General features: G+C 48.4%; 1 protein-coding gene across 5 annotated transcripts in view; it reads right to left on the reverse strand.

The window, feature by feature from the left end:
- Nucleotides 1–18,482, reverse strand: part of CAMTA1 (calmodulin binding transcription activator 1) — a 127,017-nt gene that overhangs the window by 31,987 nt on the left and 76,548 nt on the right. For all 5 annotated transcript variants that reach the window (XM_026050946.1, XM_026050945.1, XM_026050944.1 and 2 more), the window contains exons 6-10: nt 16,682–16,835; nt 9,553–9,693; nt 5,363–7,218; nt 3,234–3,360; nt 2,149–2,283 (exon numbers count right to left, since the gene is read on the reverse strand). In XM_026050946.1, coding sequence (XP_025906731.1) covers nt 2,149–2,283; nt 3,234–3,360; nt 5,363–7,218; nt 9,553–9,693; nt 16,682–16,835 — 2,413 coding nt within the window. The remainder of the gene's footprint in view (nt 1–2,148; nt 2,284–3,233; nt 3,361–5,362; nt 7,219–9,552; nt 9,694–16,681; nt 16,836–18,482) is intronic.

Consider the following 18,482-nt stretch of genomic DNA (forward strand, 5'->3'; position numbering starts at 1 on the left):
GGCCGCGCTCGCCATGGCAACGGCGCGCGCCCGCAGTGCGGCGCCGCAGCCCCGCCCCCGACAGCCCCGCCCCCCGCGCCGAGCGGGGCGCCATTGGGAAGCGGGGCGCCATTGCGAAGCGGGGCGCCATTGCGAAGCGGGGCGCCATTGGGAAGCGGGGCTCCTTGGTGTCCCCCGTGTCGCGGCTCCTCCGCGTCTCTCCCCTCCTGCAAAATGCCACTCTCAAATAAAGCTTCGTCTAAAACTCGGTTTCAGGCAGCACCAACAGAGCTTTCACAATCCTCAGGCTCTGAGCAGACCCCCGTATCAGTATCGGGTTGCAAAACMTGACCCAAAACCTGCTACCGCCCTGGAAAGACTCCTTCAGACACACGCTGTCTACAAAAATCCTAGGATTTGCCACCCCTTCTCTAAGGCTTCAAGGCATGAGCGACGCCACACGTCCTGCTTCTGAAGTTCACACCATACTCCGTTTCTTCCCTGCTTTTATAGCCCTCCATCCCTCTAGCACAGACTTCTGCCCATAGTTTTATGAAATGAGAATTTTAATCGATATTTATGAAAACACTGCTTTGGCTGCTGGTCCKCCTGCTCCTGGAAAATACTCCGAAGGTGACACTCCACGTGTGCTGCTACCTTAGTGTTACCTGGGAGCAATCCATACCTCAGAGAAGCAATTCTCTATGCATTTATGTACTGGCTTAATCTTCTCCATATTCTTTCACGATCAAACTGCCGTGGCCTGCCCTTTTACACGTGGAGCTGTACAATGGAGATTTAACATTTAAGAACTCCAGATGTAGTCTGGATTATCCAGATGCAAGATGAAGAATTGGCCTCCTTCAGAAAAGCAACTCGGGCTACAGGTTAACAGACAACTGCAGAAGTGAACCAAGAAAGTGGATTCATTTTCATCCTAAAAATACATACAATACAGTAAACACATACATACAGTCCAGATATGAAATAYCTTTGCCTTTCAGCTGAAGGGTTTTGTTAAAGAAGGTTGTTTGAGCAAACTTCTGACGGATGGAAACTGGTTATCCCTTTACTAACCCATCCCTGGGGAACCGTGGCTTTATTAACCCTACGTCTCCTCCAGTGGTCATGCTAGCTGGGATCACTATCTGTGTTTAACAGCATCGTGCAAAGGAATTCAAAGCGTTCATCTGAGCTAGTTAGAAAGAACTTCAGAATTCTAGTCAATTTTGGGGGGCTATAAATTTGCCTTTTATTATGTAGCTGACTAGGGTTAGGATTTAAAGCATTGCAATGAAAGCAGACAGGGAAGACCAATGCATTTGAGCAGTTCTCTCTGGTAAAAATACCACTGTCTTACACCTTATCTAGGTAAGCTATTATCTGTTCTCTAAGAACGCACAGAGATGTTGCTGGTGCTTTAAARAAGAGGGTCATTTGCTGCCTTCGCAGCACGGTGCACGAAGGYGGAGGCCTACGGGTTGTACAGTTATTCAGCCCTTTCCCCCCGAAGGGCCTCTGCATTGCAGCGGTCCTTTTATTTTTTCCCCTCCTTTCCTCTGCTTCCTGCTAGCAGCGCCCTAGTTTGCTGGCTGCTGCAGTCCCCCTCCCTCCCACCAGCACCACCACGTCACAACCAGCTCTAACCCAGAGCCTCCCTGGTAACCAGCAGCTCCCAGACAAACCGCAGCAAAACCGGAGACAGCAGACAGCTACCGTGCTGCTCAAATCCCGCCTGCTGCTATTTAGAAAGAAATTCTTTACGCTGACCTTGCTCAGAGGTCTGACTCTGTGACTAGTTAATGGAATGGAGAACGCGCTAGTGTTTTAGTGAAGAAAGCTTCTACTGGGAGGACATCCCGGAGAGAGCAAGCTAGCCCACCAAAACACAGCCAAACGCCACCCACGCTGCTGTTTAACTGCTCTGAATGAAGCTCAACACTGTTAAACACGTCTGTGTTTGTCACAAGCACCCAAGTATGTGCTAGAACAGCAACACATGCCACTTCAAATCTTTGCAATGCTAGCAGTATTTTCAAGTTACTAAATCRATATCAAAATTAATGTCCACCATAGAGTCCACCCTCCTGCACATGCTAGGAGCTGCTTCACTCAGCACAGGCCCCGCTGTTCGGTGGGCACGGGTAAAGAACACGGGGTGCTTCTTACCATCCAAGGACAGCCAGTCGTGCTGGGAGGAAGGCAGGGTTGGCAGAGCTCTGGCTTTGTATTCAAACACCACGGAATTGGAGATGATCTGATTGTTGAAGGCAACTTGTAAAGTTACGAGCCCAGTGTCATGAGCTGCAAGGAAAGAGTGGGCAGTGAGACGGAGGCGTCCCTGCAGAAATGCAGTCGGGTGTTAGTCTGCCGAGCTCCCCAGGTGCAAAGGGGCAAGGCAAGAGTAGAGGCACTGAGAGCAGGTAATTACCTAGTCACARTATTTTTGCAATTAGACAAACTGAAAATGTCAATCTGCATTCTAAAGCAGGACAGCTGTAACCTTCTGCGTCAAGCCAACACACAGTTGGGGCAGAATGCAGATTCATACGGCAGGAAGCTGGTACCTTATGATAAAGCTAAGCTCTTCTGCATATGCTTAAGGTCATGTACTGGGTGCCAGCACTACCAAACCTTGGCAGGGATCCTGGAGGTCTTCTCATTGCTTGAGCACCAAAGAGAAAGGGCAGAACATGGGTGAATTAACAGGCAGTGAATGCCTGTCTGAATATCAGTTAATGTTTAATCTACTTCAAAATGAAAGCAATGGTATCCAAATGATACTTGCATATATCTGCTGTGTATCAAGATCCTAAATTGCTGTTCATTTACTACAGGGGTCAACAAATGGAAAAGCTCCTCAATATTTATATGCTACCTTATAGAAGTGGCTCATGAGGTGAGTCAGGACATTTAACATGTTGATAAAAGACATTTAGCATTTTGATCTTTGTATATAATCTAGCTTCTCCTAGCTTCAGTTCTCATTCAGCGCCCTTTGAAAGTGAACATGGGCCGGCTAATTCCCATCAAATAAACGAGGTCTGTTTCCACAGCAGCAACGTAACCTAATTGAAAATGCAGCCAGAGGTGCCTGGGTGCCCAAGCCACGGCTGGTTCCAGTGAGAAAGGGAGTGAACAGATATGGAACAATTCACCACGTGTTCCCTCACAGAAGGCAGGTGCTCACAACGCACTGTGAAGCCAAGAGCCTCCTCGGGCACCACCAGTTCCAGGAGAGGGGCACTCCTTACCTGGGCAGTAGCAGCGCAGCACCCCGGGCTGAATCAAAGACGCAGGCACTGAGATCTGATCAAACAGGCAGCTGTAATTATTGCTGGCTTCCTGCCACGGCCCCGTGATTAGGACTTTCACTCCTCCCTGCAAGGAAGGGAGACAAAGAGGCTGTTGCAGGGGAATCCAAGCTCAGGGAGGATGGTGCACGGACRCGGGCGGCAAGCGCGGTGCTGGTTAACGGCACCGTGCCGCGAGCACCGATACCCCAGCCCGGCACAGGGGTGCCCCGGAACGGGGCTCTGCAAGAACAGGGCACTAGGGCCCCTGAGCCAGGACAATAGCAATGCGGGCCGAGCCTGGCCTGGACCTTTCTCCTCCCTTGGCAAGGATGTCAGCTGTGCTAGACCAGCCGGAGATAAGCCTGCCCTCCAACAAACCCCCTGGGGAGCCCTGCTCGTGCTGCGACGTCCCCAGCAACCAGACGTGTCCCCCCTTCACCCCACAGCCTCTGTGCTCCGCAGCATCCAGCCAGCGCCTGTGGAAACCCGGCAGAGGGGACACGTCCTTGGCACCGTCAGCCGCTGTGCTTGGCACGGCTTCCAGCTGCAGCTGGCTGCTAAGCAAGGCCAAGGCACCGCGCACCAGAGACGAACATCAAGCGAAGAGTGTCCGGCCCACGGAAGAAAATGATGACAGCGACAAGCCAGGCAGTGCTGGAGTCCAAGAATCCTGTAGCGCTAAGACAGAATTTGTTTTGGAGATGAGAGCTCCTTTTTCATGGACTTTTCTCACCCTTTTGTGAGTTCACAATATAAATTTGTCTATGTGTTATTTGAAGATTAAAAAAAAAAGCCTGTTTGGACGTATTTTTATTGTGTAATTGCAGCAACCAGGCAACTGCAACACTAGAAGGTAAAACGTAAGAAGTGCCAGACATGACAATATCCGAGTGCAATTTTGAGCAATTCTTAACCAAAAAGAGCAGCACACATGGCTTGCTGCAAGGCGAGATCCCGCCAAGAAATCTGTGTAAAGTATAAAGGCCGTCGTTGCCCGGCGAGTTTCGCGAGAGCTCGTGGCTCTGTCTGGGTGCCTTTCCGAACAGCAGCACCCGATGCGCAGCCCTGTGCTGGAGGAACAAGCACCGAGCAGACTCGGTGTTTGCAGGGCACGGAGCGACGCAGCAGCAGCCCAGATTCCTTCCCAGCAGCTGCAAATGCGGGAAAAGACACAGCACGCGTCTCGCTTCTATGCGGCAAATACTGTCTATCGGTAAAGAAAATGAATGGGTGGTGTATTACACTCTGAGGTGCTTGCAAATTAAAACACGGAATTCCAGACACGAATCCATGCAAAAAGAAAGAAATCCTGGGCCCATGCTGGTTTTGAAAAATGGCCCGGTGAGCCTATGGACCTCCCAGTCCTATAAAAGCAGAAATAACCCAAGCTCTGCTAGCAGGAGTTTGGCAATTCACTGCCGTAGTAATGGGATAATAAAAAGGGTTTCCATGGCAGCACAGTGAAAGGAAAGAAAGTGCAACAGAAAGGCTGCAGGGTTGCTGTGTATTATTTTTTCTTGAGTTTTGGGGCCTCCTGCATAAATAAAAAGAGTGTAACGGGGACGAAAACAGACACCAGCAGAAGCCCTGTCTGTGATGCTACACTGTTCCCACCCCTCAAAAAATATTGTGCTTCTTGCAAATGAAACCTAACCGGAAAAATAAAAGAAAAAGACAAAGGGTGCCCTGTAGGCTTGGAACGCTACAGCGTGAAGACAACTGCCACTGTAAGGTTAAGGTGATAACATTAGTATTCCTTGTGGGCTCGTCTTTGGTACCACGTCCTGACCACACATGCTGCTGTGCTGCTGACATTCCTGAGTTGTGCTGCATGGGACTGATTTGCAATAATTCCTGGGAAGGACGTAAATGCTGACCTCGTTAAGGCAACACAGGTCAGGAATTCCTCTGATAAATAATAAATTCCTCTAGTAAAACCAGAGAGCTGGCTGGGTAGCATCATGAAGCCATCACAGGGAAATGCTTTGCTTTTCAATGAAACAGAACATTTCTGTTCAAAACTAACTACTAACAAAGCAAGGCGAGGTAAGGTAGCAAGTGTTACCGAGGAAAAGCCCTACACTTACCTCAGGGTAAGACCACTCTGGTGAATAATCTGTCACCATGAACAAGCGCCCGCTTTGCTGCAGCAGCCCCAAGGTGCCTTGTGCTGCCGCTGCCGACACCACCTCGGCCACGTGCATGTATGCCATGGTGCTGGCGCCGCTCTCGCCGCTGCCCAGCGGCATGCTGCCTTGCTGAGGGCTGCAGCAGGGGATGCACATCTCGGCCTGGCTGTACGTCGCTCTGGTGCTGTCTTCAGGCTGGGATAGTCCGGCACTGTCACCTGACACCAGCTGGTGTCCGTAGAGAGCATTGCTCCCGCCTTCCACAGATATGAAGTCATTAATCAGATCAGAAAACTGGTTGCTGAAGGAGATGTCGAAGTGGTCCAAGTTGAGCTCCATGTTGGAGGAGTTATTTAAGCTGGGATGGGCCACGGGATAGAGTCCTTGTACCATGTTTCCTTGGAGAATAGGGAGATTGTTCCCGTTCCTGATGCTCCCATTTGCCTCGGGCTGCAAGTAGTGTTCTGTGCTGCAGCCCTGAAGATCCCCTGACTTAAGAAGATTTTCACCGCCCTCCGCCTGCTGGGAGGTCTCCATGGGCACTTCAGCTTCTGCAGTCATGGCCTGGAAGTTCGCTTGGAACTGCATGAGCTGGAGAGAAGAGGTGGACTCTATTCTAGTTTCCACTGTGCCATTGCAGTTGGAAGTGGTTTGGGAGGAGGATTCCGTTTTCACATTGGGGATTCCTAACGTGCTCACAAATGAGCCATTTGTGTCACTCAAATTGCTGTGGGTGTTTTGCTCAAGGGGCAGAGGTTTGCTGGCATCCTGTAGGAAGAAACTGGGGGAAGGGGTCTGATGAACATGAGGGCTCTGGACGGTCTGGTTGAAACTGGAAGAATAGTCCTTGTTGGAGTCAATGGCACTGAAGTCCATCTGCTCCAAGGTGGTGCTTGGGCTCAGACCTCCTCCAGATGGGAGCAAACCTGAACCCGTAGTGAGGGTGAGAGAGTTGGATGCAGACGTGGAGGAAAATGCTTCTTTGGACATCTGTTGCTCAAAAGACGTGTCCTCGGTTTTGATCTCTTTTGTGAGCGCTGTATTGAAATTGAAGCCACGCTCCGTTGTGGGTGACTGTCTTATGTTGGTACTGATGCTGTCACCTTTTAGACCTCCTCCACCATACGTCTGCCCTTGCTTGGGATTGTTAAGAAAACAGTCTGGGTCAAAATTCATGGTGGTTTCTGGAATTTTTCTATTTCCATCTAAAGTTGTGGAGAGCACAAGCTCTTCAGAGACGGTGCTGGGTAACATCGACAAACTCTCTGAACTGCCTGTGGTTGGAAAAGCAAATTTGTGTCCGTCTGAGCTCACAGCAAGTACCAGTCCTTGAGCAGCTGCGTCGGACGACAGGAGGTGTTGGTTCGGGCCRGAGGTGGGTGACATGGTGTACACAGCTTCACTGGTGACTTCTGACATAAATACCGTGGCACTTTGTGACAAGCTGCCCATAACTGAGGCTACAGCCATACTGGACACGCCAGTGACTGCTGGGCTATCGGCCATATCTGGGTCGCTATTTAATCCACTGCTGATGGACACAGGAGAATTCTGGGTTGTGTCAGGAACTTCCACCTGGTTGGTAGAAGAAACCTCAGTACTATTTTGGTGGAGCAACACCGGTTTTGCCACTTTGCCATTCCTCTTCTCCCGGCTGGAGGCCTTGCCGTGACTGTGCTCGTTCTTGCCTTCAGAGACATCGTTATTTTGTACCTCGGAATGAGCGCTGTACCCACCTGTCCTTGGCTCGACCTTTGGTGATATGATGCGATGTTTGGCACTGTTACACTTGTGATGCACGCTGCTTCCTGCCCCTGTTCCAGAAAACAAACAACTTGCATTCAGCGAACACAAAGTTAAAACAACACATGTTCTGAATCTTACAGCTGAAGCAAAGGGCAGCTGTACTTATGGATGTGTGTGCAAGAGTGTGAGCGTACACAGGGGAGAGCAAGAGGGAGCTACAAGTGACAGTAATTCCTTGCCAGGGCCAGACTCACAGCTCCCTTTTCCTCTGGTGCATCGATCCCGGGTGCGCAGGGGCCGTGGCCTCCAAAGGCTCCTGGGTGCACACACGCTCCTCGCTTCCCACGGCACCCACCGCCTCTTTCCTCCCTGCCCACATCAGACAAGGTGCAAGAAGGAGAGGTGTCAGCATCCGAGTCCAGCTGCAGTCTTGTTTGGGCACGTGCTTGACCTCAGAACCATGTCTGCAGAGCAAGGGCTGCTCCTGTCAGACGTGGCAGAGGATTTCTGCCTTGTTGGCCTTATTTAATTTGCAGCACAGACCAGACCTCAGCCTCCTGCGACACAGATCCTGCACAGGTCACGTTGGCTGATGCCAGATGGCTTGGCAACAGCTCATGGGTTGCGATTCTGACTGGGAACCCAGCGGAGACAGGCACTGCGTTGCGCTCCTGTCCCTGGCATCMCCCTCTCCCTTCCTCATTTCCCTCATTCTCTTGTCCTCGCTGCATCTCTTAAAGCTGACACTCAAATCATGAGATAAAAACGACGTCAGCCAGAATAAAGAACGTTTGCCCTCCTACAAGGCTGGGGAGACGTTTCTCTTGTCCGAGTTGCTCGTGTGTTGACAGATAAACTTTCCATGCCTTGAGAGGCTGCGTGCAGGGGGAGCGAGCACTCATCAGAGGCAGAACCATGGGCAGGCCCAGGCTGCGCGACGGCAGCTCTCCCGAGCAGCCCAGCCAGCTGGTGCCTTCACTGGCCTCACACAGCATGCACAGCCCTGCAATTCCTGGCAGCTGGGAAACTAGGATGCCTAAAGGAAATGATTCTTCCTGAGAAGGCATCTTAACCACAAATCCTGGTGCAGCAACTGCCTTTTTTTAAAGGAAGAACAGCCCATGAATTCTTGATGCTTCTTTCTCTAATTGATTCATTTTCCCCAGAACGAGGTAAGAGCATTAGTTAGTGTCCTGCATAATGACTAAAGGGGGAAAGAAGCCTCCTCCATATAGCTAATGGCTATAATTATAAATGCCATCTTCTGGGTAACATAAAGTGTCTGTGTAGACACTGTAATTTGCTAAATCTTTTGTTCCTTGCCCTTGAAAGGGAACTTCTCTATTATGTGCTCAAGATCTGAATCAGGTCACTTAAAGTAGTTCAGGACAGAGCTTCCGAGACTAAACGTGGTATTAAATGTCTCTGTCCTCCTAGGCATGCAGGGAAGGAGAACAAGAGAGAGGCTTTCACTCCACAGTCTTTGTGTGCGACTGAGAAATCGGGGATGTACCTGTCAACGCGCACAGGGAAGTGACACTGCTACTTTAGGAAGCAGGCGGTGGACTTGGCACAAGACAAAACATCAAAGGGAAGARTAAAGGGATTCATGCTCAGATCTGCAAGCCTGGATAATGTGCTGAGCCTTAAGGGCTGAATTTTAATCCAAACCCAGGTATTTCTGAAGTCATCATTCTTATTTAAATCACAGCTATACAAGGYATCTGCCCCAAAAAGGGAGGAAAAATAAACCCTGTGAAACATAGATAGCCTTTCTTTAGAGATTTCTCAAAATTAATGGACCACTTTACCCAAGCAAAGTGCCAGGACAGGGTAGCTGTAATGCAGGTGAGTTGGAAGGCCGAGTCCCTTATCTTCCCACTCATTGTAATGTTCTAACAGGGAGGATCCTGTTTTTTGCTGCTTCTGTCCCACTCAGAGCAATATTATCTTCCTTACCAGGAAGAAAATTTCCTTCTATGCTTTTTTCCTGATATCTAAACAAAACTTGTGATTGCCTTATCCTAGCGACAGCACCTGAGCCTGTACCCTACCGGGGAAATGGGCCGCAGGGCGAGGAGTTTGGAGTGTAAAGCTGGAAGAACAGCAAACTTAACCTCCTGTAAGAAACCTGGAGTGCGCAGAAGAGCACATGCCTCTCTGAGGAATAGAGTGCACGTATGGGAATTTGCGTGTGACAAAGTATTTGCMTTTTTTCCAGAAATTCCAGTTACATCTTCACACATCAGAGACTCCTATCTCACCAGAATCCCGATACACAACTCCTCATGTCCGAACATTTCATGGCACAACGCTTCCAGCATTTCAGTGCTACAAATCCTACACCGAGTCTGACTGAGCTCCAGCCACCGTGTGCTCTCAGCCTGACTCCTGCTACTCACCCAAGGTACCAGTGCAGAGACAGTTGTGTGTCCGAGGCTGTGGCTTGGTCTGGTGACTGTCAAGGATCTGCTGCACGAGTTGTTCCACTGAGAACCCTGAACTGCTGTTTCCATTGCTGCATGTCCACTTAATGCCATGAACTGTGAAGAGAACAGGAAAACTTCCTATTGGAAACTTCAAAAACACTCTAGAAACCATCCCACAGGAGCAACAGAAAACCATTCCTCTGCTGCATTTTTCTCAGCATTGGAGAACAGCTACAAAGAACAGTAACAATGATTATTATTTTGCTGTTATCTACTTGCTGCTGTTCAAAAGGCTTTGGGTCTCAGTGCAGTTCTAGATTACTAGCTGGTAAGTTGGTTGCTCTTGCTGCCTTTTTGTAAACTGCCCAAGGAAACAAGTGGTTAAGTCAGAATATAACAGTTATTTTCTATAATTTGCTATCTTTTAATTGCCGGCCTAGGCAAGTTCATAGTAACCTGGAAAAAGGGGCAGAAGAGTGACATTAGAGAATGCATTGCACACTGAAGGTCTCTTTCACCAGGGACTCCCCTGGCTTGTGAGATGTTTGGTTCAACACGAGCACTACCCTACACGCACAGAAGCTGGTTATTTGAATAAAGGCTCTGCCTCAGATTTTTTTAGATGCAGATTTTTCCCATAGCAGTGATATTCTCAGCTTGACTCACAATGGAAATATCRTTTATAAAATATTTTCTCCAGTATAACTGACTCAAAGCATCCTCCATCTCCTTGAGTTTCTCTCTAAGCAATTTATTTCTGTGTATTGCTTATTTATCCCTTGTGTGCATTAGGGAATACCTGCAGGTTTTGGGAAGCGCTGGCTGCTGGCGATTCCATTTCCAGGACGYTCCCTTGCCTGGAGGCTCAGGGTCTAGGAGATTGTTATTTTCAGCATTTGTGACACTCTTGCAAAGCACAATCCTTGCAYGCTGTGCTCTAAAATCCTTAACCTGATATCATTGAGTCAAGGTGAAAAGTCCCCCTGATTTTAACACATGTCCTTTTAACACAATATCTGTTATTATGTTTAAGTTTATACGTGTTTCCTGCTTCAGTACATGTATTCATATTCATAGTATTAGTCTATGACATAGACCTGTCACGGGTGATATTATGCTTTAAAAGTCACATTCAAATTCTTGCAAAAAAGCACAATGGAAATGAGATAAAAATGCAGCAAAATATCTGAAGCTTTTCTGCTATGCTATAAAAAGTTACTCAGCTGTAATTATTACTGTGAAACTTTCTATTAAGTTATTTTTGGTAACTTCGGAGATGCTYTGCTGCAGAAGCAAGCTATGAATTATTGCCATGTATAGAAGGACCGTTTTACAGCCACAGTTCCCTACTGCTGTTAAATGCAATGATGGGCAGGGTGTCACAGGGGGCAAGTCTGGTAAGTGGATCGTGCCTCACTGTTCACGTATACGTGACGATTCTTCTGAATCCTGAACCAAGCTGTGAGCTGGAAGCTAAGAAAGGACAACTTTATAGCTGGAGATACACTCTACTCCACACTATTTTCAGGTCCGTGGGGTTTCAGGGACATGAGGTCCACGAAGAGGCGGCTCTGCCTCGGAAAGTYCCTCCTCTAACCTTGCTCTGTCTTATCAAAACAGGCTCCAGCTTCTGCCCGCGTGCTGTGAGCTCTTTCAGAGCTTATGGTCCCTCCCTGTATGCTGTGAAGGTTAAAAAATAAAAAGCCAGTGAAGGGTGACAGATTGCCAAAGGGGGGAAGAAAAAAAGAAGCCTGGATGCTTAATGCAAACTATCCGCTACCTTGGCACATCCGACGTGGCAGATTTTTTTCCCTCCCTCTTTGAAAACTCCTGTGAGCTGGTGAATTGTTAATACTGAACATCAAAGCAGAAAACCCTTGTTCCTGCCTCCTTGCTAATGGGAATGAAGGTCCATTTTGCTTCCGAGATCCCACTCTGCAAACTGTTGACTCCAGGAGGTTGTTTCCATGGAGACTGTCAATCGGAAACGGCAGCCTCGTCCTTTGAATTCTCGGTGCTCTTGTTGACAGAAATAAAGGCCTTGCTCTGGTTTCTCAGCTCAACGAGGACACTGAATGAACGCTAGGTTCATCCTTTCATATCCAGGCACCCACCTACAGTTCAGTTTTCAATTTTCTTTTTTCCAACTTTAATTATTTATTGACTATGAAGACAAGATTTCCTGGATCCCTCTGCTGGGAACACAACCACAGAAGATTCACCTTGCAAATTTGCCATTTCTTAATGTTACTTACGGCATTTTAATGCCTTTGTGAGGACTTGCACAGTAGCTTCTCTCTTAGTCAATCTTTAAAGAGAAGTCTTTTTTTTTTTCCAAAATGAAACCCTTCCCTTGAGAAATTGCTCAGATGTAACTGCAACTGGATGCTTAACTGGAAGGAGGAACTAAATATAGTCAGATTACGTTTAGRAAGGGCTAGCAGAGTGTTATTTATATTCATGGAATACAGAGCTCAAAGTGAGACTTTTGCAACTTTGATTTACTGCTAAAGCAATTTTTATCCATCACACCTGAAGTTCAAGGCTGCTCACACATGAAAGAGCAGCGYTGGAGTAACTCCCTGGATTGCTCTCGTAGCAATCCATGAGCTCCTTAGAATAAAAAGCAGAGCTCACTAAGAATCCCAGCCTCTCACAAGGTTTATCAGGACAAAGTCGCTATCACTGGGTCATTCCCTTCTGTGATACTCGGGATTTCCTATCTGATTTGCTAAATGGCCCCGTTACTGAGCTCGGGAATTGTGTGCAGTGCAATACAAGTGCGAAGGTGCTTGGCTCTGACTATTTCCATTTAGCTCCTATGTGAAGCTCAGAAGGAATGCTCACAGGAAAGGAATACAGCTTTGGCTACGCACACAGCATCTCACTGCCGGCCAGACTGTTTCTCCTAACAGGGAGTTCACTTTTCCATCTGCTTCGCAGACATCCAGCTCAAGGACATCTCTCAGAGGCTGGCATTTGGAAGGSAAATACAAGGGGCATTACGGTTCATCGAGGTCTTGGATGGAAATGATTTGCCGCAGGGAATTTGAGTCAAGAGGACTTAGATTTTTTCTGGCTTCTCACGAACTGCTCCACATCTTTCACCAAGCACTTCTAAGAGACACAACAGGACAGAACATCTGCATCTCAGACAGCTGTACCTCTTTTCTAGGTTTCTGTTCAAAACATCTTTCACGAGTCTCTGCTCCTCCCAGCAAAGCCACTGCTCCGGGCAGAGCACGATCCGCCAGAGGCCCCAGGATCGCCCGGATTCAATCCAGCCCAAGGCTGCYGTGATGCCCTTGACGCCGTCAGAGCCCCCGCCGCCAACGGAGGGTGCCCCAGAAGCACCAGCGACCCGCGGTGACGGCCCAGCTGCCGACCACGGCTTCTGCACAGTCCTAACCGCTACCCGGCAGKCTCGAGCTCATGAATTTCATGGCATTTTCTTTACTTGTGGGCACTGTCCTGGCCCGGTACTCACAGGTCACACTATGCACGATGGATGAGACCTGGCTCAGTCCTGGAGCCAGGAGTCCAAGGACTCCTAGCCTTAGGCTGGTGCTGACAGCCCCTGGGCTGACCGTGCAAGGTGCAGGAGAGCTGGTCCCAGGCCTGCACCAGCATGTGTGGACTGCACCAGGCACCACAGCAGCAGGAACAAACGCTTCAATATTTTAACAAGCTCCTCCTATGATAAGGAAGCAGAATCCCAACATAACAGCAGAAGCATTCAAGGCCTGACCTCCATGGCTAACACTTTGTAGACAAGATTACGGTCCTTCTCTCACTGGAGATAAAAAAGAAAACTTTGAAGCAAGGTCCATCTTTCCACTTAATGAAGTAATCTYACCTTAGCTTCTGCACCATTTCTTTCTCATCCCTTCCATTATTTTGCATCCATTCCAATCAGTTTGGAAGAGGACCACGTTTCCCTCAGCGAGGTGACCTTGGTGGGTTGGCCACAAGAGTGCGGATGAGGGTCACCCTGGCCCCCAGGCCACCCAGTGCTGCTTCCCAGCCCAGCACCAGCAAAGTCACCTCAGCAGCAGCAGCAAACTGGCGCTGGCCACCAGGTGGCACTGACTGATAAGCAAAGGAAATCCAACTTTGCCGTGAAATGAGTCTTTGTTGGTTTCATTTCTYGATATTCTATAATCACCAAGATTAGAGTCCAGATATAAAGCCTCCAACCCCCTAATACTCTACTGTTAGATATTTTGGTCTTTGTGCTGAAGAGTTAGAGAGAAGAAGAATACCTGTACCCCGATTATAGGCTGCTGAGGGACTGCAGTTTCTGGCAGGTACCACGGAGCGAGGRGAGCTACCCAAATTCAAAGGTAAGAGCGGTGGATACGAGAATCCATCCAGTATCTAGGGCTAAAGCTCAATTATAACAACAAGTAAATATTATTCCTGCAAAACTGCACATCTGCATTACTAAAGCCCAAACCACTTCAAAGCACTTAGGTAATTTTATGTTGAGGTCAGCTGAGGTCAGCTGAAGGAGAGAAGAACCATCCTGGTGGAAGTGCACGSACATGTGCAGCATAGCCAGAGTTCTCGCTAAGCAAGAAAATGAAAGAAACAACAAAAATGTTGCACAGCTTTAGGGCAGACAGGAATAAAACTAGATGGGTCGTTACATGGTACAGGTAAAAAGATGCAGATTAGACCCTCTCTTCACCAGCGCCACTATGCACAACATTGTGATTGCTATTGACAAATCTTCCTTAGGGCAAAGAAATTTGGAAGCATCAGGAAATCCAACTGTGAAGACTTTGAAAAAATGTGATTAATATGAAAATGTGATGAAACTAATGTGTTTGGCGCCGTAATTTCAAGGCATACCCCATTTTGGAATCAAATCTGATGTCTTCTTGGCAAGCAGAGCGCCTCTGTGTTCCCTGAACATGGTTAGTTACATCCTCTCTGTTTTGTAAGTCAAATTGGAATCTAAAGCTACATTTTATTTTATCTACATTTCTAAGTACATGCTTTCCACGYTATGTATCCATAAACAGAGACGTGCACATGCATACATAGTCTGAATAACGGCGTAGAATTCCACTCTATCCTCCTGGGACATAAAAGAGCCAAGTGTTACTAAATTTATGGTTAGTTTGTTGTAGTTTTCACATAATTTTCTTGATGCACTGCAGATTTTTTAACAGGCTGTCACTTCCTCTCCTGTTTAATATTAAGGCACTTGTACAGTCTTAGCCATACCTGGAACATCCTGGATTTCTGTCTAACATAATTAGCCCCAGGGTAGTAAGTTTCGGGTTTTTTTCCCCCCTAGCAAACACATCATTTTCTCCCTTTCCTCTACTTGAGGGTCTCTCCTCCAAATTTGTGCAGAAAATTAATAAATAACGGGCTAGCATACAAAATGGGGATTTTCTCTTAGACGATCATTGTGAATTAACACATAAAAACGGTATCAATTGCCATGCTGCTGTCTCCTGGGCAATGAAAGGGAAAGCAGAAAGTGCAGGTGAGATGCCAGACAGAGCAGGGCCACTCACTTGGGAGCGGATCGCTYGCTGTGTCCGGCCAGGATGCACAGAGCAGCGGGGAGCACTTGAGTTAACAGTGGGGCCGGGGTGCACCAGGGCCATGTGCTGTGTGTCTAGCAGGCCTGTGTTAGACCCCCTAATTACCCCTAGCCTGGCACGATACCGGCCTAATTTCTATCTTTAATTGCAAAAATAGGTGCTGATGTACGTACTGGGACATACAATATGATCTTCTCCAGGGACAGCTGCTCAGCACTGAGAGGATGCAGCTGGTGTTCAGGGCAGTGTCCCCACTGGGGCTGACAGGAGGGACTGGGGGACAAACACCCTGCTCTGAGATTCCCACTGACCTCATTGCTTCATATCTGGCAATCTGTGGAATAGCCGCGATCATGTCACTTCATAAAATGTCAYGACTTAGGCCAGCCTGGCAAGGCTGGGTTGTTCACACAGGTGCAGCGTACCGCGGTGCTCGCTGTATTCCGCATCGTTAGCCTAGGCTTTATTGCCCACAGGCAATAAAGGGCAAAGTCAGAGACGGACGGATCCTAAAGCAGAACAACCAGCACCGACCCCTCTGCGTCGGCTCCCTTGCTGGACCGGGACCTTCGCTGCGCTCAGCCTGTGCACGGAGCAGTACAAGACCTTGGTGGGATAAGTGACTGCAGGTGATGGGGACTGGCTCCAACAGACGGGAGCTCGAGGTTATTTTTTAGACAAGTTAACCACAGGAAAAAAAAATGGTGTTTATAGTGGCAAGAATGTGTTGGCTGCCTGAAGCTACTTAAGACACTGCTGATTCATGTATTAAATGTCACTGCTGGACTAATAATATCGTTGCAAATTAAATGTTTTTATAACAGTATTAGAAAGGTTCTGAAGCCAAGGGGGAAAAAAGAAACCCTTTTTTTTTTTTTTTTAAATGAAGTGTTGTTATTCAAAGGGAGTCTTTCTTGACGCCGTACGGCAACCTTGCCAAACACAGCAGTGTTACCTGTGACACTTGGCTACAAATTTTTGCTATATTTTGTTGCAGAGAAAATTATCTCCATAAACTCATCAAGATGAATTTTCTGTAGATAGAGCAAATCACTCTCCACACAGTTTTGCAGAATAGAGCCCATCTGGTGCCAACATCCCTAGATTCATCACTAGATTCATCCACTGAACCTACTAGTGCACACAGAGAATAACGCACTGACAGGTCAATTATTGGATATTAGAAAAAAATCTATTTCAAAGCAGATGCAAAGAGGTCCACAGAGCTGCCTGTTTGCCGAGCAAAGCTCCTGATGACTCTGTACACCTAAGCAGCCTTCCTTTTGGGCTAAAAGTTGAGAACTTGGGTAAACGGGTAGATGCTACCTATCCTAGAGGACATCATACCCATTGCTTTTTCTGCTGGGATGAAGAAACGTGAGAAAGAAAACACACAAAGATGCAAGCTGAGACTGAAGGAGACCAATGATTCATTTGAAGGGAAGACCAGTGGCAGGGAGAGACACCGCGCTCCAAGTTAACACCACAGACAGCAAAAGGGCGAGGAGAAGATGACAAAAAACAAGCTTCCAGGTACTCACACATGGGTTTGAGCTGTCCAATGAGCTCCTCTTTTGTCCATTTCGCCCACTCCTTCTTGTCCGTGTTTATTGAGCACAAGATGGGGCCGCATGGTTTTCCGCAGTCCTCGATGGCAGGTACGTTCAGGTAATGCACCAACACGATGTCTGGGTTCTGCAGGGAGAACAGAGGACAACCWTCAGCCGGCAGAACCTTGCCCCAAGCAGCGTAGCCTCGATTTAGCTTCCTTTTAGAATTATCAAAATTAGGACAGAAAGGGTGATAAATAGATGCCATTATATTCCAGACTTCTCTTGGATCGGAGCTATTCTCTAAAAGAGGTGGAAAAGATAAGACAGGACAGATTTTGCAAACAGCTTCCTCCTCCTCAGGTGCCCGTTGCTTGTGGCCTCCCAGTCCTCTTTGTTTGCTCCGTATGAACTGTTTGCAACCCATGCAACAGCAACGCTTGCAAGACAAGACTCCTGAAAACACCAGTCACAACAAACACCAGATAATTTGCTCTGGTTTAAGGGCTACGTGATCTGCCTGATCAAGCGTTTCCACATTAGTTCTGGTCCACATTAGACCATCTTGAATACATGGCAATGCCCCCCAAGAACATCAAACCAGTTGCACTTTCAGTGCGTTTGCAGAAGGGGAGAGAGAGGAGCCAAGGAAGGTTAACAGCACAACAGAGCTCACCCAAGCCCAGGCTCTTTCCAGGCAGCCCTACCATTTCTCATCTCTTGAGGATCTCGCTGCCTTACAACAAAAGCAGCGACCTGCAGAAGCTCGCGAGTGCAACGGCGTCGCCTGCAGAACTTGTGCAAAAAACGTTCGCAGTAATTGCAAGGCACTTACTCCTGCAGGTTTGGCTAATGCTCCGCTCTCCTTTCCACTGCACCTTCCTCTCGRGGGAGTCGAGAAAAGGAAAATAAAAGAAAAGCAACTTTGCTTTGACGCACTGCAGCGCTGTCCCCTGACACCGGCCTTTCAAGTCGGAAGCTCAGTAGGACATTACCAGCGTGCGAGTAAATGAATCATCTTAACAACAGCCACAGAAAAAATCAGCTCGTTTCCCAACAGCATCCCAGGGAGATTGTACAATAGATAATAACAAGATTGAGAACTTGATTTCTTTCCCCTAAGTTATTTACTCCCAAATTCACAAATTGTAATGACTGCTTTGGAATTATTTATAAAAATAAATAGGATAATGCTGTAATTAAAACTCTAATGTTTCATTAATGCTGCTAGAGCCCAGCTCTGGGTGGAACACAAGGCATCATTTGCTTGCAGCGCGGTGCTGGTGGGAGCATCGCGTGCGAAGGCGGCAGAGGACGGGAGCTGCAGACACCGGCGCCAGGGAGCTACTAGTGTAATGACCTTGTCCCACGCGGCTCTCCCTCAGCAGCAGGGAACGTCCGATGGGCAAGCTCAGAATTACGACCGGTTAGGCTGCCCCTTGGAGCTGCGCTCAAACAAGCCTGCGGCACAAGCCCGTGATGCTCGGTGCGTCGAGCACAGGCGCCGGGGCGGCTGCGGGGGACACCCAGACCAACGGGGGATCCCTTCGCAACCCCGCGGGACGGCGCTCGCTGTGTTCTCCACCCCAGCGAACGAGAACAGAAGAGCTCAGTGCAGGGAGGCCTCGGTAGCGGGTCCYCGGGGCTGCCAAGTTGAAGCCGAGCGCGCCGGGACGCCGCGTGCAGGCTGCTGCGGAGCCGCCGCGCGGCTGCCTGCCCGTTTCGGCATTCACCGTTATTGACACGGCTTTGACAGTAAAAGCCAAGTTTGTGCAGCTCGAGGCTCCCATGG

The sequence above is a fragment of the Nothoprocta perdicaria genome, unplaced genomic scaffold, assembly GCF_003342845.1.
Source record: "Nothoprocta perdicaria isolate Ctin4 unplaced genomic scaffold, notPer1 scaffold_72, whole genome shotgun sequence".
NCBI lineage: Eukaryota > Metazoa > Chordata > Aves > Tinamiformes > Tinamidae > Nothoprocta > Nothoprocta perdicaria.